Source organism: Genypterus blacodes, unplaced genomic scaffold, assembly GCF_046128005.1.
Source record: "Genypterus blacodes isolate CSIRO-AG114 ecotype Tasmania unplaced genomic scaffold, CSIRO-AGI_Gbla_v1 ptg000021l_1, whole genome shotgun sequence".
In the NCBI taxonomy this organism is placed as follows: domain Eukaryota; kingdom Metazoa; phylum Chordata; class Actinopteri; order Ophidiiformes; family Ophidiidae; genus Genypterus; species Genypterus blacodes.
In genome coordinates this window covers 2929917-2955985 of record NW_027466834.1, presented here as the reverse complement: position 1 = coordinate 2955985, position 26069 = coordinate 2929917, and the positions used below count along the sequence as shown (strand labels likewise).

Here is a 26069-nt window from a genome sequence, read left to right as displayed (position 1 = left end):
TTATGTGAGTCATGAAGTAGTAGTGTGTAACGTGAAGGGCAGCCAGATGGTGGATGTGATGATGACTGACACACAGACACACTGCTGTGATGTGATAGATCACCACTCACACACATTAACATAGTGTGATAAGAGACAGTCAGTGCATTTCACTATTACCTGAATGCTCAAATCTGTATAATCTTGGCGGCCTGGTAGTTTAAATTGCATATTTTTGCCGTATTACTATTTCACTTTAAGTGATGTAAATTCTGCAAAATACATGAATCCTGAAACATTTCACATTTAATTCCGCCTGATCTCTGCAGATGTGTTACAAATACTGCACTATCATGATGAACCGTGACCTCCAGGCGCTCCTCGTCCTCCTCCACCCCCTCTTCTTCACTCTCTCTTATTTCTGTCATCATCACTGTCTCTCCTTTCTTGCTCCTTTGATTACCTGAAACATGTTTGAAATGTACATCCTGCAAAGCTTTATATGTGCCAAAAAAGCCACATTGAAAAACATCAAACCAACCAGGCAGCAAAGTGTGACAGGAAGTCTATTTTGTCCATTAAATCCATCTGCTGTTATTGATTGTAGTGGATTGTAGGAAGTTTTGGGAAATAAAGTCCATTTTCTATGTTCCAGGCTGAAGTCTTTGCAGTTACAGTTGCTGCCATGGTGAAGGTCACACACTCAATCACACACAGCACAGCAGGTTTAGATGCCAAACAGGCAATTTGGCAGAAATGAACCATAAGCAGGAGCTGTAGTTATTTATATCTCTGCATGTGTGTGTGAAAATATTATGATGAATTTGATGTTTGCATATTGATTAGTTTTTCTGTGTGTGTCTTCAGCAGAATAGTTGTCATTGCTGCTGCTGAGTTGAAAAGAAGCAGCTTGCCAGAGGATATCACCACTGCAAAGAGCTGCTGTGTGCTGGGGAATCACCTGCTTGTTTCTTTGTAAAACTTAATAAAACACCCCAGTGAGAAAGAAGTGACAGGAGCAGCTGCTGCTCGTTGCCACAGCTCCATAATAACACACACATGTTTATACAGGGAGGAAGATGTCAGTTCTTCAGCATGACCTCCACTGTTGTTCCATCCACTTAACTTTGTAAATCATAAATGCTGTTTTTAAGGTCACAAACTGAATGAGTAGAGGAGATACGCCTCTGAACTATGAGCCCTCCATACCTCATTTCCTCTCAATATCTCTCTTTTGTTAAATCTTTGAGGCCAGTGAACCATCCGATTCCTTGCAGCAGCTGCCACAGCACTGAGGATGAAAGGCTCATCTCTTCCTCTCCTCTCTCTCTCTCTCTCTCTCTCTCTCTCTCTTTTTGAATGAATGTTGTCTGACATAATCTCCCTCTGCCTCAACAAGGAAAATCCAGCAGGCAACAGATCTAGAGGAATAATGTTCACTGGGCCAACGCCTTTGTCTTTTTACCCACAGGGAAAAGGAGATCTCTCATCGGCACTAGGTCAGGAGCATGGAGAGACTGGGGTCAGAGACGTGGAACCTTTTATCCCCCAAACGACTGGCAAGGGTTAACATTTGACCAATGTCGCGACAGTGGAGTCAGTGACACTTTCACATCAAGGTGTGAGAAGGGGATGGACCCTAGGTAATCCTGGGATCTGTAGTTTTCCTGTCGGTTTGTAAACAAAGGGAGTTCATGCCCCCTTTAGAGTCAAGCACACGGCCTTTGGATTGGAACGCCCCACATTGGCCTTTATGGCCTGTGGATTGGAATGAGGTACGTGGCCCCAACATGTGGCATTGCTTACCATGATGATTTCTGATTTGCGCAGTGTTGACCACTGTGCAAGGGGGGAAGTGTTGAAAAAAATAAAACAAAAAGGAATAACAACACCAATAGGCCATATCCCACTGCCAGAAGGACCATTCAAACATCTAGTCATAGGCTACGTTGACATGGTAAAATCAGTGCTTTGAAAGCGTTACATGTTAGTAATAAATGAAAGCTTTAGTCGCTGGGTTGAAGCAGTACCATCAAAAGACCTAGGGAGGGTTGGAGAGATCTGTGCTGAAGACAAAGGACCTGAAAGGTGCCAGACACCAACCCAGACACGTTGGATTGAAGCCAAAAGACAGGTATCAGATGAGTATGATGCAACTATGAACCCTTTGAACATTGCGTTAGACCAAAATCCAACCCATGACTTTGATAAGAGGGCGACGTGCATGATACTAAACGAGGAAAGAGAGCAACCATAGAGATAAGAAAATGGGATACTGTTACACTAGTTCAGGAACTAAGCTTTGAAGTTTAAAGGTCATTAACTGTAATGATTATGAGAAGTTTAAAGGTCATTAACTGTAATGATTATGAGAAGTTTAAAGGTCATTAACTGTAATGGTTTACAACACAATGCTGTGTGGGATAGTATATGCCGAAAATGGGGAAGTAGAATGGGGACATGACCAGTGCCAACTTACCATAGACATAAAGCCTGATGTGGGGAGAGTTAAAATGACACCTGTGCATCAATGGGGGTCAGAGTTAAATGTCTTCTTAGCTGTTGAAGTTGAGGGGCAAAATCTATGAGAAATCTATGAGAAAACATCTATCAACACACTCAATAACCATTACTGCATGTCTAAATGCATGCATAAATGCACATCTAAATAGTTTGTTAATTATTTACTTACACTTTCTAAATGATCTTCTGAACCATTGACAACTCCTGGATAAATGGTTTGAAACTGATATAATACTTCATTTAGAAATGGTGAATCCATCATTTATAGAGTATAAAAATACAATCATTTAACACACTGTAGTTTATTTTATAAATCAAGAATAAAACATTTGTAACTGTGTTAATGAATTATATACTAATGAGTATTAATGTAGGAACAATGCATAACTAATACTTAAGTAATGCTTCATAGCGTGTAGTTATTATAAAGTAATACCGTTATAACAAAGGGAACTCTTGTGAAGAGGAGAAACAACACTGGCATATCTGCAGAACAGCACTGTCTGTTCAATATCGTTAAAAGCACTTGACTCGTCACAGGCGATTGAGAATGCTGGAGCTGAATTAATGTTTTCAATTTGTTGACTGGTGATGTTTTCTGCCATCCTGTCCTTGACCGTTTTTGCAGAGAGAGGCATATCTCTAATTTTCTGAACAATTTCACGTTTGTTTATGAAGTCCAAAAATAGATGTTCTGAGATTTTAATGAATGATTCTTTCATGCGGTCTCCATCTGTGAACAGCTTTCCGCGCCTTCTGATCTCCTGAGCTGCCACAAAACTAGCAGCAGTAGTTGAGTTTGGAGACTTGATCCACTTCTCAAAAGTATGTTGGCTGTCCCCTGTTTTCCGCAGTTCCGAGATCGCTCTTTTTCTTTCATCTCCTGCTTGGTACTTTCAAATCTACAGGGAGCCACTGCAGAGGGGCTGAAGAGCTGCATGCGGCTACAGAGCGGCGGGTGGCCGACCCCTGGTATAACCTAACAATGCTAAAAGCAAACGTAGAAGCAGCCATAGAACTCCAAATAGAGAACTCTAGCATGAACGTAATAACATTAAGAAAGCACATCCCACCTCAGAATCTGAAAAAAAAAAGGGATTACCAACAGCGTTACATGAACTATACTGATGAAGCTCTTAAGGCTATGGGAGTACAGCTACGGGAAACTTGCCGAATGCCTTGGCAAAATAGGCAAGCCTAGCTGGAGAAGGGGGGGTATGTCAAATGTTTGGAGAGATATGTTGCACTTACATCCCAGATAACACTGCCCCCGATGGAACGTTCTTCATAGCCATGTCCAAACTCAACAAATTAAGACAGGAATTAACCAGATGAGCGTGAGGACAGTTTCAAGGTTGGCACAAATTCAACTGGCACAGATAGTAAATGGTCAACCAGACTTGTTACCTATTCCAGACTACATGCAGGACACGGATGCTGACTCAACGGAGTCAAGGGAGACTGACGGACAGGCGTCTGTCTGAACACGAGTGGTGAGCTCTGAACTCTGGAGGCTACTGAAGTAAGTGGTTTGAACAATATCCCCTGTGATAGTGCTAGTAACCTCTCCGGGGTGATGGCTCTGAATGTGTACAATTGCACATAGAGCTGTGAACCATATGTGCACTTCCTGTATCAGCATTTGGTTTGATATCATAATGGGTTATGTACTGTATACTATATACTGTACATGTATACTATGTATCAACATATTAACATGCAATGCAGGAGCTGCGATACTCCTTGATGACACATCATATGATTTTACAGGTTGAAGTTTATGTTAATCTCATTTGGATCTTATTTTCAGTTAAGCAGGTAATTCACTTACTCAGCAATAACAGTTAAGCAATTCAGATTTCTGTTTTACATAGTTGCTTATAATTTTTGATCTACACACAACTATACACCGCAGGCAAATACAGACTTGACATAATCTGCCAGGCTTACATTACATTTGTAACCTATTTTTATATATACAGTATGTATGTTTTGCTATGGAACCACTTCCAGCACAAAAGCGTGATCGCCCATGATTAAGTTAAGAAAGGCAAGGGGGTCGTGAGGGAATTTTCCTAGCGTGCTGATGTTAGGTTTTGCCAGTCACTGGATTGGTTCCAGCAACAACGTGTACATCATCATTTTGGATATTGGAATAGCCAAAGCGGGGGATTGTGTGTAAGAAAAAACTATATCTATGACATTTATTAACTGTCCTTTCAAAACACAATTAGAGTGGAGAGAACAGGCCAGGACTTACAATAGCAGGTAATGTTTACAGGAAATAAACTCTTGCATCCACCCTTACAAACTCTGACTTTGTTTGCTCTAAGATTACCTCACTGTATGTATACACTTCACCTTGTGATGCATCACTCATGTATGAATGAATGAAAGAAGAAGCCTCTCAACTCTGTCTCAGTTAATCGTTGATCATTGGAAAATTCAATATTTTGAGTTGTTTTGATGATATTTCTGCTGGTAAGCCCTTCAGCCAGATGTTTTTTACTGAGATTCATTAAACTTGATGTGTTTAGTGCTGTAAAGCTGTCTGTCTAAGCCTTTCCTTGGGGGTCTCTTTAGATCAGGGATCTCATTTTTGCCTCTAAGAGCTACTTTGACAAAATAAAAGTGTTCGAGAGCTACTTATTTTTTGCATTATTGGTAACATTTTTCCACATGGCTGATTCTCCACCCAAACCAGCTTAATAAGCGTCTTTTATGTGAACATTTACAAAATGATGATATCTAACACTCACATTTTGTATCAAAATGCACTTAAATTCTGCAACATAAGCATGATTTTTTTCTGTATACATTTTCAGTGTCAAGCTCACACTAATGAATACACATAATATTGATCTCATCGAAAACAAAACAATGTTATCACTTATTTTAACTATACTATTTCACATTTTATGTCTGTCCACATATCACTGTCACAATTTCCCTTAACATCCCCTGTAATTCAGGGAATTCCCTGTAGTACCATATCATCTGTACTTCACATGCATTCAGTTTGTTCTGATGTTAGTGAGATGACAGTGAGTGTGGTACTATTGTCATGAGGAATTAAAATAGTTTTGGAATGTTCTTGCAGTGAAGCACGTTCTCTGTTGGACAGTTTTGTAATGTTTGTTTCAGAGTGTTTTCCTGTTTGGAAGAACATACACTGGATTGAGAGCCAGGGTGGAGCTTCTTAATCCCAACAGTTGTAGAAGCACTGACAGTGGCAGGCACACTAGCCTCCCCTTTTTCTTCAAACTGAACTGTTGGATGCACAGTTCTCATGTTTGTGAAGATTTTTTGTGGACCCTGCTCGACATGACGGCTTAATTCTGCAATCCCGCATTCTGCCTATATGTTGTCACTATTGTTAAAATGCATCCAAATGCTCTTTTTCCCCAGCTGTCACTCATCTCTTCTTCTCTCTGTCCTGCTCTGTACCTGTAGTAGACGGTCAGCACACCCGCCCCTCCTTGCTTGATGTTATGATCCTTGTCTGTTTTCAGGTGAATTGGTCGAACGGCACAACATCAGTTCAAATGTCCAGTCTTCTCCGTATTTATGGCATGGAGAAGACCATCCTATCATTCTGTCTTGTGTTAAGTTGTAGAAAAAATAAAAACGGTTCTCGGACGGGAGCCAGCTCCCATGGTTCACCTAGAAGAGCCAGCTATTTAAGCAGTTTGTTCGCGAACGACACATCACGCCCTGCTGGCATCCGGAAAGTCCCATGAAAAGTTGGTGTGGTGAAGTGAGACACGTTCACACCTGTCATTCACATTTGTACATTTTTTAAATTCCCCAATGGAAATAATATATTTGTTGTCTTTTATCGTGGCTATTTTCACGCGGTCATCTAGCCTGCTAACATCGCCACATGTCACGTAACCACATGACAGCAACGTCATTTGTTTGAATGACAACAAATGACGCTGATTGGCTTATAATCGTATTGTGGCAAAAGTTGAGAGTTTGATTTGATCGAAATTTAAACAGCTTTACCAAGTGACGTGTTGTCAAATGTATGTATTCTTCAAACCTTTTGCGAGCTACCCAGAAACGGGTGGCAAGCTACTGGTAGCTCGCGAGCTACTTGTTGGCGACCACTGCTTTAGATATAGTATTCATTATGCCAAACATGGTTACACTGATCTGATTCCAGACAGGTGTACTGTATGATACAATTTAAAAAACAGCATATTGTCTTTCTCTGCAGCTTGTATAAAAATGCTGAGCAGGCAGGCAAGTCACTTTTAGAGAAGGGTTGATTATTGAGGCAGAGTGGTGTGTAGGCCTGAATGATTGACCCCAATAGTGATTGACCCCATCATCGAAACACCAAATGTGGGATTAGTTCCATACTTCTGCTCAACAACCATATAAAGACCATTAAAGCAATAAAGATCTGGACATATTTGGCATTGACTTTACCTTGTTTGTAGACCTTTGAATGGGCCGCTATTGATTCATGTTGCCAAATCATCATCGTCGACGTCATGGTCTTGCAAAATAAATGTTCTTTGGGTAACATTTTTCCTTATAATGCTCTGTTTGTATATGTATATGGCAGCTACTTCACATCATGGGGTGACATTGTGCAAACATTGAGCACCAGAAGGTTACTATAGGGATGTAATCCACGAGAAATACAGACGCTTCAGGGGCAAAACACTTTCTGAGGCGACAGCGAACATATCTGTATCTGTAGCATGACTCAGAGGCGGGTGATTGTAGTCATGAAAACAGTGGCTTTTTAATGTAAACACTACATTCGATTGGTTTTTCCAGCACGGACATCCCACATGAAATAACAACCATTCACTAAAGAGGAGGAGAGGGAGAGAGAGAGAGAGAGAAAAAAGCAGCACAGAAAAAAAGCATTCACTGGGTAAAGAACGGAACAGAGAAGAGGTAAAAAAAAAGAATCATGAAGGTAACAGTAACAGAATGCCAAAAACAGGTATATCATGTCATTATACACAGTTTTCCTCTTTTAAACTAGAAATCAAGAAAGAGTAAGAGTTATATAGATAGATCAATGAGGGGTAACATAGATTAGGTATGGGCATTTCCAAAATCTACTATTGTGTGTGTGTGTGTGTGCAAGCAAAAGAGTGTATGTGAGAACTGTGCTTTTCATTGTAGATCTGGAAGGTGTGTGTCGAAAAAGTGAAGAGGGAGAGAGCGAGAGAGAGAGAGAGAGAGAGAGGGAGAGAGAGCATGACTTTGTACAGCGTCGATGTGTGAACATGCGGCGTCACTAACTAGCGGACGCAGCCACAGACACTCTCCCCCCCAAAGACGGTGATTATTGTTTTTCCGAAATCATAAAAAATAGATATTATTAAATTTTATCGTTCTGAGTTCAGGCTAAAGTGAGGACAAGGTTCTAATGCAGGGAAACAGGCAAAACGGTCAGTAGGGGGCACAGTTGAGAGCATTACAACAACACAGGGCCAGTCTGAGCTTCCAAAGCAGCTCGCTGTCAGACTCGAACCCTTCGCCAAACATCTTTTGATTTAAAAAAGGGAGATATAGAGAAAGAAAAGTTCTGTAGCTACAAAGCACAAGAAATATACCTTTTGAGAATATTACAGAATCATCATAGTCGTTACTGATATCTTGGTTGGAGCCATTTCACTGATTTTATTCACCTTGTAAGATTTTTTCCTCTTTTTTTTAACTTGTTGTGAGTTTTATTTCAAATCCATCAGCTCCTACGACATCAGCTAATGTTTTCTCCATCGTTACTGTTCTTACCATCTTTCTTTCACTTTTTTGTATTTTTCCTGTCTTTTTATTCATCTTTTGCCATTTTTATTTTCACTTTTTTGTAATTATTTCTGAACTGTATCAGTGAAGCTTTTTTTGATTTTATGAATTAACTGATCTCTTTATACAAAGGCAAGGGTATCTCATGCTATCTGTGTCAGAGCTTTGGGACAACGAGGAAAACGGGAGGGAAGGGAGAGGAAGGAGGGAGAGGGGGTCAGGGGGGTAAAGGCCCTGACCTCTGACCCTGAAACCAGAATGCCAGGGGCACCACGAGAAAAGCCAGCTTAGGAGAGAGAGAGAAATGGATGAGACATGGAGAGGGAGAAAGGAGTGGGAGTTATAGCATGGTGGAGGTGTGTACAGTAAATGGGAGACTAGAGAGAGAGACAGAGAGAGAGAGAGATACAGACAGATAAGTACGTGTGTGATAAGTCAGTCAATCAATAAATAAATTAATAAATTAATCAACGATTATCAAAACAGGAGTGAGTTTCCTTACATGGACAATGTTAGCAGGTTTAACAGTGAGAAAGGAGACTTTAAACATGGTGTACTTGCTTCTAAAAGCGTAGCTATCTACAGTCCTGTGCCGTGTTACGTGGCACTGATCAGACATTTAGCGTGTTTCCTATTGGCTCTCAGGCTCGCCCATGTCCGACGGGTTGGCTAGTGGTGAGGAAGCCTCACTTCCTGTCGATGAAAACCTTCTCGATTGCACACGAGGGGAGCAAAATAAGACAAGTCACTTAATGCAAACGATGAAACCAGAAATATCTTAAAAACATTTGAGCTGATGTAAACAAAAGATTAAAATCAGTTTTGTCAGTTGGAGCTGATTTCTTTTTTAGCTTTTGGCCGACCTGTATTGTGTCATTTAGTGCTCGTATATCTTACATAATCACTATGATAGCAAAATCAAAATACACAAATAATGGTGTCAGGTGAGGCAAAATGTGAATACAAATCAGTGTACAGACTGTAATAAATATACACACATGATTGACAAAAAAATAAAACATAAGTCATCATAATAATAAAAAAAAGGCTGCAAAAAAAACATACAGCTTTTGTTTTTGTTACCGGGTAACGACACACAGAGAGGAGAGCAGAGGAGACGGAGGCTTTCATCGACTTTGTTCTAGAAGTTTCCAAGGTTATTTGTTTCTACTCAAAACAAATTTGTTTGCCTGAACATTGGGGAGGAGAAGTGGGAGCGACGAGAGAAGAGGAGAGAACCAAAACTAAAAACATTATATATATAGATATTTATATATACGTATGCCTATTTTTTTTTAAATTATCCTCATTATTAATATGTACCTAGTTGCATTTTTCTTTCTTTTTTCTTTTAATAATCAGCAGAATCATCATCGTCATCTTCATCATTTCCACAGCAGTGTCAAAGGGACAAGGGAGGGAGGAAGAAAGGACAGGAAGAGGGCAGGAGAGAGGAGGGAGAAGGATAGAGGACATGATGGGCATTTTGCGCGAGCTCAGTACAAGCCGCATCCTCGAAGGTTGTTGGCGATGATGATGTCGGTGACAGCGTCAAACACCACCTGGATGTTTCCTGTATCTGTGGCACACGTCAAGTGACAGTAGATTTCCTTATTTGGAGAGCGATTCTTGCTCTCGAACTGTGCTTGGATGTAGGCGGCCGCGTCATCGTAGGTGTTGGGGCCTGGAGGGAGGGAGAGGGCAAGAGCAGGAGGGAATGAGGGGGGGAGACAGAGAGAGGGACAGAGAGAGAGCACAAGAGAGAGGGAGAGGGAGAGAGAGCGATTTTAGTCACTCAAATCTGTATCTTGCAAAACTGCAGAATCTGATTTAGACCTCAAACGTCTCTCAGTCTCAAAACCAGTTCTCAAAATCATCTAGCATCTATTCCAAACATACAACAGACAAACAGACAGACACGCAGAGGAAGACGTCATCACCTTGGCAGAGGGAATGAAATACTTTTCAGCTCTCTACTCACAACAATGGATGCAACATCCTCAACTACATGCATAAACCACTGCCCTAGGAGAAAGACTCAAAATATAGGACTACATTTTACTGTGTTTGACCTTTCTCGTCATCTCTCTCTCTCTCTCTCTCTCTGTCTTGCATGCTATTTCCTAATGCATGACTTTTATGTGTTTTGCCATGCATGCCTTTTGTAACTCTGTATAATCCTACTGGAAATTCCGATAGCACACCCAGCCATTTGTGGAGAGACAATCTCTCATGGGATTGCCTCTCCCAAGGTTTCTTCCTTTTTTTCCTTATCCATTTAGGCTTTTCTCGGGAGTTTTTCTTCGACTTCCTAGAGTGCTTTGGGCTGAGTCGAGAATTTTTCTGATGTTGTGGGTCTGTAATGCCTTTTTAGACATTGTATGTGATATTGGGCTATTCAAATAAACTGACTTGATTTGACTTAAGAGTCTCAGCAGGAGAGCTCTCACAGAACACATTCCTCTGCTCAGGCTGAACATATGTCTCATTAGCCCCAACATAGTCTCTGCATTTCCGTCTACATCTGATTTTTACAATCCAAGTGGAAGTTTAAGGAAGCTAATATGATAAGAAACTGTTGTGGTTGGCTTTTCTGTTTGGAGCTATTTAAGATGCTGTACATTAGATCTGTTTGTAACTTTAGTGAATTTGCATGATCTCTACATGTTGATGGAGGTATTTGCATATTTGTAGCAAAACCTTTTGAGTTATCCTAGTAACACACATAGGAACTGGGGCAAAAACATAACCTAAATGTGATGTTAGGTCCTCAGAGATACAAGTCAGAACAATTCCTCGTATCATGCGAGTACTGATGCTGCTCATATGCTGATTTACAGCATGAGCAGCATCATCTGTTTTCAGTATCAGTAGTATATTGTAGTAGAAGCATATTCATTGTTTCTTGACAGTTTGAAGTTTCAAAGCTATATTTTCCTGATATATGCCGTTTTTCTTTTTAACTCCAGCTATGCTTCAAACATCTGCCCTACTATTATATCTATTGCACATTTTGTTGTTTTTAACTCTAAAATATCTTACAGTATCTTACATTTTCTTCTGTGATATGTTTTGTCATGTTTATAAACTTTTAAGACCATAGACCCACAGTGATACATAGTGAGGTTCTGTCTTGTGTAATTGGATTTCAGCTGTTGTGTTCTCCACAATATTATTTTTATCTTTCCGCACTTGTCAGATCTGTTGCCACTGGTGTGTTTTGAGAGTTGCTACAGTATTTCCCACCTGTGTGCTGGAGAAAATTGATTTTTCTTTTCTTACCTGTGTACTCGGGGAAGCAGATGCTAAGTGCAGACTTCTTGATCTTCTCTGCGAACAGGTCCTTCTTGTTGAGGAAGAGGATGATGGAGGTGTCGATGAAGAATTTGTTGTTGCAGATGGAATCAAACAGCATCAGAGACTCATGCATGCGATTCTGTAGAGGATGAAGGGGGTAGAAGAGAGGAAGGGTAATAGGAACAAGTAGGGAGAAAGAATGAGACAAGAGGGCAAAGGATTAAAGAAAGGAAAGTAATGTAACAACAAAGACATACAATCACTTAATGTCTGTTTTTGCATGTTAAATACCTTGGTGAGATTGTGAGTGTGTGATAGTGTGACTTGTAAGGCGTAATGAACGAGGAAAAAAGGAGAGAGAAAAAAAAAAAGCCATCACACATTTCATGCACAATTGCCGCTTGTGTCTTAAATGAAAGTTCATTAGAAGCGAAGCTCGGCAGTGAGCCCGAAACAAATGGAGCTCTAATGTGTAAATATGTGCCTTGAGGGCCTGTAAATCACGATTTTGCATGCATGCAAAAATACATTTGCAAGAGCACAACTGATTTGTGTGTTCAGAAAACCTGTATTGGACCATCCAGCCAGTCCAGTACTCACAATGTAGAAAGACAGAGAGACAAGGGGAAAGATACTGTGCTTTTGCAATTACATTTAAGTTCCATTTCAATTGCTACTTCAAATGCAAACACATACACAGACAATAAATCACACACCATGAAATCAAACACATTCAGTTACTCATGTGGTACTTTATTGCAAATGTCAATTTATAAATACACCTTTTAATAAATACTCACAGCAGTTAGGGGGACACAGCAGAAAAAGAATTACAGTTTTCAGTAACATAACACACAGTGGGGAGGGGATGGAGTGGAAACCGGAAGACTCTTTGAAACATTTCTGGGAAAAAATCTCCCTCAGGTGACTGAAAGGGAACACGGACAAACATTTGGTGTTACAGCTTGAGACTGAAGCTCTTTGCATCTCTGATAACATATCTGTTTATGTTCCTCTGGTATTGGATCGAAACTGCAGCACCCCCTGCTGTATATCTCAGCTAAACGCAAGCTCACATGAACCAGCGATACAGGACCGGAGTTATATGTATAGACCACTGATTGAACAATTCACACCAAAGTCAGACACTAAAAACACACAATTACCTATAAACCAGCTCCAGCATGGCCCCAGACTGCTTTACCCATAAATCACAGCTCATCTCAACCTCTGGGAGTCCATTATTTATTATGGAGACTGAAGCAGCACATAAACAACATTACCCACCCTCTCCTCGTCCTCACCTGCTAATATTGTTTCCCTTTGATGGTTTGGTGTTTATTTGCAATTTATCAGAAGCAGGGACAGGTTGTGATTGCAGACACTCGCCTCACGCACACAGACACATAAACACACACAAACACAGTTGTCCTCTAATTGGAAGCATCAATCTGTCTTCACCTTATAAAGTGCTAGTTTGTGTGTCTCTCTGTGTACGTAAGTGTGAGAGAGAGAGAGAGGGTGAGATAACTTATCCATAGACTCTGAAAAAACAAAATCCAAGGAATGTTGTCATATTTGAGACTTACAGCTACAATATCTGCTAGACTTCTATATGTTTCCTTTCCTTTTTATTTTTATACTTCTACCGGTATGGAAGAACACAATTCCCAAATACAGAATGCACAATATGGAAAATGTCTGGCTGTGGGACATATGTAGCAAAAGGTCCCACATAAGAAACAAAATGATCAGGTCCTTTAATCAGATTTTGGTTTTGTGTGTGAGGTCACATACTTCAAATAGATTAAGGGGTAACAGACTTTAAATGCGAGGTTATATATAGTGATAGAGTTTTAGCAAGGAAACATGGCTACACCCAATTCTGTGTGCTGCCTGAGGTTAACACAGACATGGAAGAAACTGAAAGACAAAGCCTGGACAGTCCGCTGCCTTTCTTACGGGCAAATACGGACTGATGCAAGCATTCCCTCACATTCATCTCTGTGAAATGGAGTTTAGTAACTTCCTCTGCATGGAAATTCCACCAGCTGATTGTTGTGGAGCTCCAACTGGGCACAGTCATACATAAAAAGAGCCCATATCTAATTGCCTAATTGCCTTCATGAGTGGCCACGCGATAAACAAAATTATTTGTGCGACCAAAGCTGCTGAAGGAGGCATACATGGACACAGCAGCAGCGTTCCATGAGCAAGTGATGGAACGCAATTGAAATCAGAATACAAGATGAAAGAAATACAGCCATGATAGCGGCACACTATTTGACAAAAGTAAGAAAAAATGTACGAGGGGCCTTTCTCTGGATAAGGTACACTCATTTGGCACTTTCAAGTAAGATGTTATGACATTTTTCAGTCCCTTGGGTGTGTTTGTGTCTTCCCTACATGATCATGTGCATGTGTGTGTCTGCGTGTGTCTAGACCCTAGACACTGGAACACTCAGCCTTAGACTCTAGGGCCTGTATGTGGAAAGGGTAGACAGGTGCCTTCTGGGTAATTAATCCACAGATACAGACTCCACCACAAGACCCACAGACTGATGTTCTCTCTGACATGGCCACACACCTATAGTGCTCTACCTTTGTTTGCCAGGGAGAGCTCATAGCAGTGAAGCAGTCATCCGGTAAATATGAATGTGTCCCAGTTCTATTGAATGTTGTAAATAATTTAGTTTCAAATTTGAACTTGCTTTTTCAGAAAAGCTAAACATGGCATCTGATCACATTATATGTCCTTTCTGCTCTGCTAGACTGTATCCCAACTGCCTCATCTACCATGCAACTAAAATGGAAACCACTCAGCAGAAAACACACCATCAAGGCTAAAACAATAGTCACAAGGCTGTCATTAGGCCTCCAGAGGATCATATACAAACACCATCAAACAATCCTTCAAAACTCTTTCCTCCTCATTAAGGCGGAGTGCTGGACAAAGGAAATATTCCACTTTCCGGCTCCATACAATATAGGCAGCCCCTGGGCTGTATAAAATCAATGCTTCCAATGAAGCACTATCAGGGAATTGTCTGGTTGAGTCAGCACACTATCCCCTGTAACTCTTTCTTTGAAGTGATTTTATATTGAAGCCATGGATGCTGCAACATGAGAGCATGCAAAAATCAATTAGAAAATAAGACCAGGGGTGACATCCACAGGGAGGAAGAATAATTGCAGACCGCGCTCTATCTGGAATCACAATAACCTCACAAAACAGAAGAGGACTACAACAAAATCAGTCTAAGGTTTCAACAAAATGATTCCACTTTATACGGAAACAGCTTCATTACAAAACAACTTGATTATTCCAAGTGGTCTAACGAGTACTGTGAAACAATGAGATAAAAAATAAAAATAATACGCAAAACAACTGTGTAGCTTCAACATCTCATAACAATGCTTAAAGCTCCCATTGCACTTTCTACTCTGGACATTCTCTTCCCACAGGGTTTCAATAAGTGAGGCTTCGCTCTACTCAAACTGATGGCTGCGTTAAAAAAAAACATGATGGGGATACTGAGATGAGATGAATGGACAGTGAGACATTAATCGGCCGTGTTAGTGCTTTTGAATCTATGTGCTCAGTGGGAACACAGCTGGGCTTTGAGCGACACAGGAATACCAACACCACCAGGTGTACATTAATTAATGGGATCCTAGATGTATTAACTATGGGATTTATCAGATTTTGATTGGTTAACTTGGTTAGTAAGCCATAATCTTTTCAGCAACATGCCTCAAGCATATAATGAAGCACAGGGTCTCTTTCTGAACTGTGCATCTATCTAGCTGTACTGTGTAACAGACATAACACTGAGCCACTTGAATGGACACACCCAGTCAGTGTGGCAGAGAGGTGCTACTGGTTCCTCTTTTGGAATCTCGGTCTCCTCACATCTACTTAGTAACAATGTGGCTGTATTAAAGGGCAAAGGTGAGTGAGAGCAAGGAGAAAATGTGGAGGCAGAATTCAGAGAGAGTTGGATTCAAACACTTCTAATCAGTCGATTACTCATTCAATCACCCACACAATCCCAAAACTAATTCAAACAGTTATCAGGTGGTGAAGCAGATCATTACAGCCAATACCTCATAATTACACATGATGACAACACAAACCTAGTTGGTGTCTGGTTACTGTGTGATGATGTACAGGTCGTCAGTACAGACCACACCTCTGCAAGTTATTTTCTAAAATGACATCTGTGACAGAATCAAAGACAAACTGGATGTTGTTGGTGTCTGTAGCGCAGGTCACATGGGAGTAGACCTCTTTGCTGGGTGATCTATTCTTGCTCATATACTGAGACCTGATATACTCTAAAGCCTCCAAATAAGTGTCAGGACCTAGAGAGAGAGAGAGAGAGAGCGCGAAAGAGAGAGAGAGAGAGAGAGAGACATTAGTCTACAATTGAGACATTCCACTGTTGGCTAAAGCTGACTTATCAGTAGAATGACTGGGGGAAAAATCCATAACGGCTCAGTCAGAATTTCCTAAAATGTGACCCTTGACCTTTCCGCTCAGTGCACATTCTGTGGAGTTGCACTCAGTGGTGTGTGAAGGACTGTGTTTACAGACAGCCAAGCTTTAACAGCTGATTTTGTCCTGCAGCACAGGGGATTGACAAATTCATGTGTATTATTTTTGGCTGAGTTTCCCATGTTGTCCATGTATCAAAGTCTCTGTACAGCTGCAGATATTAGGGCTTAGAGCCTTATGAGTCTGACCATTAATCAAACTGTATTGCATATTGATGAATTTTAAAGAGCTTAATAGTCATTATCATCTGTGAGTTAGTCCTGCTCATGATGCAAAAATTGAGCCTGCAGTGCTTTAAATAGTTATAATGCTTGTGGTATGAGTCAGCCCTGAAGTGATTTTTGTGTCATAAACACCTTTCTGGCTCTCAGCCATTAGCAACACAGTGGTCTGCCTACTTCAGCTGTAACTTCATTAGAATAGGAACAGAGGCTGGCATGACAAAGGATGAGGAGGGAAGAAGAGGAGGAGAGGAAACGGGTTTGGAATCCTAATCCTCTTTCCCACAGTTCTGCCGTTTAGGTCTCCCTCTCTGTCTTGCGTTCCCACACTCTTGCTTTGCAGATGCCTCTTCTTTTCTCACATTTCTTTTTTTCCTTGTCTCTGGTTTTTTATTGTTTCTCTCACACTCAGTCACCTCTCATTTGCACTCTCAGTAACACTTACTCTCACCATTGCTTTGTTCCTACCCGCTCTATTTCTGTTTAACTTTAATTTATGTTGTTTTATTCTGTTCCAGGCCTTAGCTGCCACAGTGCCACCTAGTGTTCATGCAGATACACAGTAATAGATAATGTACCAGAGTACTCAGGGAAGCAGATGCGTAGCGGCGACTTGCTGATCTTCCGCTCAAACAGGTCCTTCTTATTCAGGAAGAGGATGATGGCGGTGCTGTTAAACCACTTGTTGTTGCAGATGGAGTCAAAGAGCTTCAGAGATTCGTGCATGCAGTTCTGTCACAGGGACATTAGCAGGGGTTAAATAAATACAAACATTAATATCTGTAACACCCAGATAATCATACTGCATTTGTACACAAATGGATCAGTTCAGACCGCAAATCAAGAACACACTACATATAGAGCATGAAAACACAAAGAGGATATAAGTAAAGAAAGGGAAATCTAGAAAGCAGAAGAGAACATTTGAGTTCCTCTTGTTAACATGCACATGTTGGTGCGGTGTGCTGGGTGTGTATGTGTGTTTAAAGTAAAAGGGAATCGTTACACTCACAAACAAAGGCATGCACATTTGGCTTGCTATGCACTTGCTGTATATGTTACATGGTAACGTGAAATGAAACAATTTGCCCAGTAGGCTACTGACAATTTAATTAATAAACTCTCTCCAATGGTTTTGTTAGCTGTGTTGTAGAAGCTAAAGAGAAAGCTAGCGGGTGAGAAGTAGTTTTCATTCTCACACCAAAAAAAAGTAATTACAGACATGCATCAGTATTGTCAGACTAATGCCAAGTAAAGAAAAATGGCAGACTAACATCTCAGACTTTCCCTCTTTAAGATTGAGTTGAAAGCAGGATCTCTCTCTGGGTGAAAGAGAGAGAGGCGCTGCCTTCAACCTTGAACATGCGTATCATCCTATCAGGAGGTTTCATACCTGTCTGTGGGTGGGGCTTCTGTAGAACATCTGAGTGCTGATTGTTTATAGAGGACGATGGTGAGAGTGACAGGAGGAGTGGAAGGAGCCAGAGGTTGCTGCCGAGCGTAGCTTAGCAAGGAAACACCACGCACCCACACATACACATACACTTGCACATAAATCTGCACACATTGCTGAAAGGAAAGTCTTTACAGGCAGGAGGGATTTCAGTTTTCATGAAGAGCACTTTTCAATATAGAAAACTGCACCAGCGCGCACGCACGCGCGCACGCACGCACGCACGCACGCACGCACGCACGCACGCACGCACGCACACACGCACGCACGCACGCATGCACACAAATAAACGGCCTTAGGTTAGCATTTTCTCAGAAACAAGACAGTGAGAGGCGGCGACAAACACAATGCAAGCATTTCTTCAAGAGAATGAAGGCAATTATGACGCAAATGTGGCACATTGGTTTGTGCGTTTCCACACTGCAGACAGATCCTTGAATTCTATCTACAAGTAAAGCATTGGTGCATCATTGAGAAGTTTTTCTCGGCGAGGACATTGTTTATGGTCCAACATGGGTATTTGGCACATGCATACCCTTGTCATACTATCGCTACCTCCTAACCTGTCCTGCCTCCATGCTTAATTGTATGTGCAATGTTGTGACTTCTTTTGAGAAAACCAGTTTATATTACACAAATGATCTTAGTATAATCTGTCACTACACTTCTTTCTGGTATTATTGGCTTGAATAAAGTAGCATTAGTACACATAACTGAGCACACATTTGAGGTTTTACTTAGTTATGGTACTCTTATCTCTTATAGAACCCTGTTCATTTACTTGAACATTGCCGTTGCAGTTTTGAACAACACAATAAAACCTTAAAGTATTTTCTGCATATTCCCGAGTAGTTATGTGATGTTCCACTTCAATGACGGTGATCTAATTCCTTTTGGCTCTATTTTTCCTTTCAACTCTACATTTGTATTTCCACAACATTACCTCAGCTACTTCAACTTAAAAATACACTTCAGGCAACAGGGAGCATAATTGTATCTAATTAAACGTACACGTAGAGTAACTTTAAGAGTCTTTTAAACTTTGTATCTGGTAAGTGAAAGCAAATTCTCTCTATGATGCTGAAAGTTAGAAATTACAATGACAGTGACCTCGTTTAGTCGAAATTACCTCCAAATCATGATTGTATAATCGCTTTTGCCTTGAACAGACGTGATGGTATAACTGGTGAATTTGTTCTATGTTCTACCTGAAAGGAAAATCAGTCATATCAGCCGATTTTAATCTAGAGACTGAAATTGATACGCACGTTAACTTATGTATCGTCACATTTATCAGAATGAACTTGTAATTCCCGAATCATATGCCATAGAGCAGAAGTATTGTGGAACTAACAGAGGATGTGGGAGCTTGTTGGAAAACAGTTGATTATTTGCCTGGTAATTATACCTCCCACGCCGCTGTTTGGCCTTTAAAAAATTACAGATAATGTTGATCAGCAAGCTCTCAAACATTTACTAGCCATCCTGTAGTTGCATTAATGCTTTCTCACACAAATATTTGCTCAGTCTCATATGCATCTTACTTCATGCTGTCTGCTGAAGTTATTGATTTATTGCAATCTCAGAATGACAGTATTGCAGCGGTGGCATGTGCCAGAGGACAACAGTGTAAAAGAGGGAGAGATTTGTAGTTTAATGTGCCCGTTAATTAAAACACGACGTCTCTCTAATGCAGTTGTTCTCAAACTGTGGTATGCGTACCACTGGTGGTACGCGGGCTCCCTGTAGTGGTATTATTAGCTGTTAGTGGTACTATTAGCTGTTACAGGCTAAACTTAACTGTGATGGCTAGATGGTAAGCAGAGATAGTAAAAATAAAGTATGAGTGGTCCAAATACAATAAAGTCATGGCTCCACAGGGGAACTTAAAGGACGAAATCTGCGGATCAGGAGGAGGATATTTTAAGCAGCCTGGACGTCTGTGAACTGAGTGCTAACGTTAGCAGCTACATCAGTAGTAGGAGTGAAGTGTCCACAGCACTGGTAGCTGGCTGCAAAAAGCGCAAAACATTACGGAAATATGACCTGAGTTACATCAACCTTGGATTCAGCTGGAGCGGGACGGAGGAAGAGCCAAAGCCACAGTGTGTGATGTATGTGGTGATGTTCTCAGCAATGAATCCATGAAACCATCGTATCTCAAACGGCATCTTACAACCAAACACACAGCGCTGAAAGACAAACCAGTGGATTTTTTTGTACGTAAACGTGATGAACTGAGGCAGTCTAAATGCATGATTCAGTTCTGTGGTACACCTGTAGAGGCTTCGTATCGTGCCCAGCCTCTGCGTTAGCGAAAGCCGGTAAGCCGCACACAATTGGTGAACAGTAAGTCAGTTATAAACAGTTGCCAGAATGCTGTGTGTTTGAAGTACAGTTGTTTGTGTTTTTTTACTGAAATGCAGTTGTTATTAATGTTCTCACATGCTGTGTGTGTGTGTGTGTATGTATGCGTTGTTTGTGAATGAAATACAGCTGTTATTAATGTTCTCACATGCTCTGTGTGTGTTTGTGTGTGTGTGTGAACATGATGTGGGTGTAAGGGGGACTGCCCCATATAGGAGAGTTGTTCATATAAGAGAGTTCTTGTGTACAATCTACAGTGTACAATGTGGCTGTGACTGACAAAGGTCCAAATAAATAATATTCTTATGAGGAATAAATTTGCTTCCTGTGTGCACTTTGCATAGCAACCGAGTAGACCTATGCTAATGTATTTTAACATTGGCCATAGTGGTGGTACTTGGAGAGCCAAATATTTTCTGAGGTGGTACCTGATGTAAAAACTTTGAGAACCACTGCTCTAATGCATTCTAGTCGGCTGAGACACGATCAGAGGAGAAACCAATCACTTCTATCTATCTTTTATTACATGTCACTGCAAAATGATCAGTCAAAGGATGGGAATGAAGCATGTGGTCTTTGAAGCTGACTGGCACCAAAAAACCTATGGCTCAGGTATGTGCTGCAAAAACAAAATACTGTACCATACCATGAAAGAATAAAAAGGAGCCAGGAGCAGTTTCTGAGTTTGTTTTATGATGGATGTTTCCTCCGCTCAGATGATGTTCCCCTGGTGCTCCTAGCTCACAGGGAAGCCTGATGACATATGCATAATTAGCCGCTACTGCACATGATTTTCCTGCTTTCAACTATCAGATAGCACACTTCAAGCTTATAAATAGCAATGAATGCAGCGTTGAGCACTGTGTATTCAAATGAGCTTATTTGTTTTAGGTTGTTGGACGGCCTCATAATTTCGGTGGCACAGGAGGTTCTGACATTTTATACAAGAATGACCACTTTGTTACTCTGCACGGTACTTCAGCTTTATCCATTTGTAGAGTCCTATGGAACCTATTTCAGTAGTTAGCATGATTTGCTGTTGGAGCAACCCGCTATATGTAAGCTACTGTAGTTCTTCCCTTTATGTAACTTAGGTTGGTTTGGATCGATGTTGCGTGTTTGTTATCTCAACCCTGGCAAAAATGCTTTGCATAGAGAATAATAAGAGGTGTATACACCGATGCCTTGTATAGCGTAGAGAACATTTTGCAGCACATGCACAAGAGATGGATGGGTGTGTGTGTGTGTGTTCCTGGCTTCTGTCACATTGAGTTTGTTACATCTGTGATATCAAACTGCTTGTTGATCTTTTATTATTTCAAAGAATGTAGAATTAATATTTCATTAAACAAATAAGCTATTGTGAATATTAACTGGTAAGCCGTAAATCATTTACATTTTCTGCTGTGACACGCAGAACAATCTGCATGACCAGCAAGAAAAGACACAAGAAAAGGAGACCCAGAAGGATTAGAGTATCAGATTTCACATGCAGTGTTTGGGGATTTATGAGGACTGGCCCACTGCTGATCAGAGAAGTGAGACACGAGTTAAAAAGGCAGAGAAAAGTGTCAAGGAGAGAAATGTGCGTGTGTGCATATGAGAATGTCATGAATACATTCGTCTCAGATATTCAGAACCATGAACACAACTTAGACACTTTTTAATACTGTTTCTATGTTCTGGAACTTATTAATTATGGGATCACAAGGCCACATGTAAGAGAGAGACATTGTAAGATCATACAGAATATATGTGAACATCCTTCCATCCATCCGTCCTTACCGTGGTCTCGTCCTCATGCAGCACCTGGTCGTATCCACTGAGCGCCACACAGAAAATGATGGCCGTCACATCCTCAAAACAGTGGATCCATTTCTTCCTCTCTGACCTCTGACCCCCCACATCAAACAGCCTGATGGTCAAACAAAAAGGCGCACATAAAATACATATAAAAGCAGAATTCTTTATTATCTTCTATTTGGAGGTGGATAACTTTCAGGTGTACATGTGCAGTAAATTGTGGACGTGTCCCATACTGCAAGCTTGGACCACAAATTTGGTTTGATTTAACAAAAGAGTACGCTAGTGTCATGATTGTAAAATATGACAGCCCAAAACTACTTCTACATGGGCCTTAGTTTAAATCTTATTTCACATTTATTACATAACTAAATATGAAGTAGATGGACTGCAGTTTTCGTCACACCCAGTACAGTTACAGTCATGGTTTTCCTGGTGCAACAACACCAGGAAATTGCTTCCTCCCACACAGTGCAAACTGCCAGTAATAGACAGAGACAATATTTAAGCTTTTCAACAGAGCATCCAGCACACCTACTCATGTGTGTGCATCTGTGGATCTGGCGTTGGCCAGAGAGAGACAGAAAGTGAGAGGAAAGAGAGAGACATTAGTAGCCAAGTGCAATGGTGCGTCCATCCAGAAAAATAATGGGTCCCTACAGTTTATTAACCTCTCGGCCGTATATGAGTGAATACGTTTATGAACGTAGGGAAGTAATATGCTCAGCTAATCAAATTAGGGGGTTACAATAAATGTCCTTCTTCTCTTTCTCCTCTTATTTCTTCCAATTACCCAAAATACCCTTCTTCCAACTCATCAATCCCACAGCTTCTTAATCTACTTGAATGAGATCTCATTAAAGGCAGACAATCATAAATATAGACACTTCAAAGGATTTAATTCCAACAAGTACACACTGGAGTTCTGTTTCCTCCTATTGGATGTGGACATGAACACAGGAATAGCATTAATTGCAGTAAAGGTGTGAGTCAATTTCCAACGCAGAAGTCACCATCTTGAGAAAACACTGACCTGAAGTGAAGATTTTTGAAGGTGAAGTGCGTCTCAACAATGCCCGTGGTCTTCACTCTGGTCCTCAGAATGTCCTGCTCTGTCGGCTGGTAGTCTGTAGCACCAATCCGATCTAGGCTGTCTAAGTAGCTGCACACGAACAAACACACACACATCACAGAGTCTTGAGTGTTACCAGTATCTAAGAGCATAATTGCAGATGCTGCTTCTGTTCTTGAAAATGGAGAGAGAAAGATGGAGTTAGGTGGTGGGTAGGTGAACAGCGACAGCTTTACAACAGCTGAAGGTCTCGAAGGAATATCAAATGAGAAAAAGTTTAAAACGGGCATCCACCATCAGCTCTGACATAGCCAATCAGAAATGTTAATGCACCTTTATGACATTGGCTTCTGATATAAAAGTAAGTAAATGACATATATTTTGAAATGGGACACACACACACACACACACACAAGAATGAGTGAGTGTAATGACAAACACAATGAACAAGATGAGTGGAGGGTTGGTGTGGTTGAAATGATAACTACAATGGATTGTATGATGTCATGTCAAGTAAATGGAGACTTGTTTTGCTGATATGACACACTGATTGAACACGACTTTTAGCTCAGCATTTCATTCGAAAGGTTGCGAACCCCTGCGGTATACCAATAATGTATAGATGTTTTTTCTATGCAAATATCAACAAATATATCAATGGCAGTTTTGAAACTGGGTAAGATACTATTCACACAGTGAACATTGGTTAGTTTAGGACCGCACAAAGATGCACTGAGTGGGAAAGTCCAAGTCCAAGACCCAAGTCCAACAGTTGTGAAAATGCACTTTAGCAATAAGTGATCTTACTCTGACCTCCTATTCTCCACCCAATTCATCTTCTTTTCTAAGCAAATCATCGATTACATGCTGTCTCTGAAGACTGAATCCCTTGTCCTGCTTATGTATGAGTATGTGTGAGCATGATCATATGATTCTTTCAAGAAAGCTGTCACATGCAGCTTGACTTCTTTAGCTTTTGGTATGATCCCGTTGTCTGTGACTCACTAAAATAGTAGCTGTACAGCGCCAAACAACCTAAAAACAATTCCGATCTCAGATTATTGGTTTTAGCAACATCTGTGGAATTACAATTACCCACATCACTGCATGTCGGTCAGTATGCAGTGGAGAGAGAGAAAGGGAAAAAAAAATAGAGACCGCGACGACCCGGGCTTGAGCCAAGCACAGCATAGCCGAGTTAGCCACTAGAATTAGTAGATGGAACTTAACGTACATTGGTCAAAGAGTGCTACTATATTTATCTCGGTCATAGGCATTATATAATGCATGCTGTGTACTCTCTGAAGGAGTATGCTGGGAAGTGATTGAACATTGTTGCACTTACAGTATACAGTATATGGCTACTGAACTATCAATCTTCTTTCTCCATTATCAGCAAAGAAACAATGAAAACAAATAGACTCCACTTAGATATTTTCAAAACAAAGGTCAGGGTAACTGTCTGTTATTATGGTTGAGTCTTGTAAATGTGACTGTCATGACCTTTACTACTGTGGGAGGATGAAACCGCTTTGAAAAGCAATGTCTCTTCTCAGTATTTCCCCTGTTTCCACTCTGCAGCTGCTTCTCAGTCAGAAATGGCATTTGACACACAGTTGCACTAATAAAATGCTAATATTATGTTATGAGCAGTATTTAACTCTTGCTCTTTTAAGTTTTTGCAAGCTTCTACTGTTCCGCTATCTGTGATATTCAATGCAACTCTATCAACATTACATGTTTAAACATACAAAAACCAATGAAAGACTCTCTCTTTAAAATCGCAAGTGTTTCTTCGACTGCAGACTATTAATGTGAGTGCTTGCACTGATCAGTAATTATTGGCTAAATATAAAGGGGGCACTTGTCGGAGAGGACTTTCTATTTTGTGGGGAAATTTGTATTAGAATAAGAAACAAATATGATGGAGAGACATAGGTATTCAGAGCAGCAGAGAGTAAAAGGGATGTAGCAAGGAGTGGAGGTAGGGTTGTGGTACAGTAATACTGCTCTCTAATTAACTTAAGTGCACAGATCTTACATTATCACATTGGTGTCTGACTCGCAACAGCAATAAAACCAAGGACAACAAATCATAGTACAGTAGCTGCCAAATGCTTTAGTCTGAGTTCTGTCAACAGCATGTTTCACAATTACTACAACATCTGTAAAACATGACCAAACAAACCAATATATTTCAGTTACGCTTTATGGTGGGTGAAAATATACACAGAAGCTGATGTATGGTACATTTATTGCAGTCCAGTTGAGGTCTTGCCTCAGAGCTGTTGCTAAGTAACTGGGCCTTAGATGGTAAAATATGCTTGCAACAGTGACATTTTGTCAAATTTTGTTATCACTTCTATGGAAGATGCACCAACATGATGTAACGCGATATAACCTAGTAAAATCATTAATGCCCCCACTAAATAAGTAACGTAATTAAAAGCAGAATACTACCAAATATTACATCATCTAGAGCAGTGGTCTCCAACCTTTTGTTTTTCTGAGAGCTAATTTGACAAAATAAAGTATACGAAAGCTCCTCATGTTCCACATTATCACTAACATTTATTCACATGGTTGACTCTCCACCCAAACCAGCTGAATAAGCGTTCTTGTGAACATTTCCAAATGTTGATATATCCAACACTCACATTTTCTATCAAAAACTTAATCTTTAATCATCTTGCTGAATCTTAAATTCAGCAAGATGAGCATGTTATTTTTCCGTGTCATCATTATATCATATTAATCTCATAGAAAAAAAAAAAAAAAAATAAGGTTACAAATCACCCTTATGGTGGAATTATTAATCATCAATCAATCATCATCAATAAGTGTGTAATACTGTGTAACATCATTTCTAAATTAATTTATTCTTTGCAAAAATTATACATTTTATCAGCACATCTTTGCTGTGACTGGTTTGAGCTCGCTTTGTGCTGCAGATCTTTTCAAATCGGGGTTGCAGCTGGTTGGGGGGTTGCACGCTTCAACATTTGCACTGCGATTGCG

At 40.5% G+C, this 26069-nt stretch overlaps 1 protein-coding gene across 3 annotated transcripts in view; it reads right to left on the bottom strand.

Moving 5' to 3' along the window:
* Positions 1-7522: 7522 nt before the first annotated feature.
* LOC142991766 (guanine nucleotide-binding protein G(o) subunit alpha) overlaps positions 7523-26069 on the bottom strand; it is a 73387-nt gene continuing 54840 nt past the window's right edge. Inside the window, exons 5-8 of one of the 3 annotated variants that reach the window (XM_076141881.1) lie at positions 23013-23141; positions 21962-22091; positions 16935-17088; positions 7523-9964 (exon numbers count right to left, since the gene is read on the bottom strand). In XM_076141881.1, coding sequence (XP_075997996.1) covers positions 9777-9964; positions 16935-17088; positions 21962-22091; positions 23013-23141 — 601 coding nt within the window. In that variant the 3' untranslated portion in view covers positions 7523-9776. Of the gene's footprint in view, positions 9965-11562; positions 11717-12309; positions 15943-16934; positions 17089-21961; positions 22092-23012; positions 23142-26069 lie in introns of those variants that run through there. The other 2 variants (XM_076141879.1, XM_076141880.1) reach the window with 2 other exon arrangements.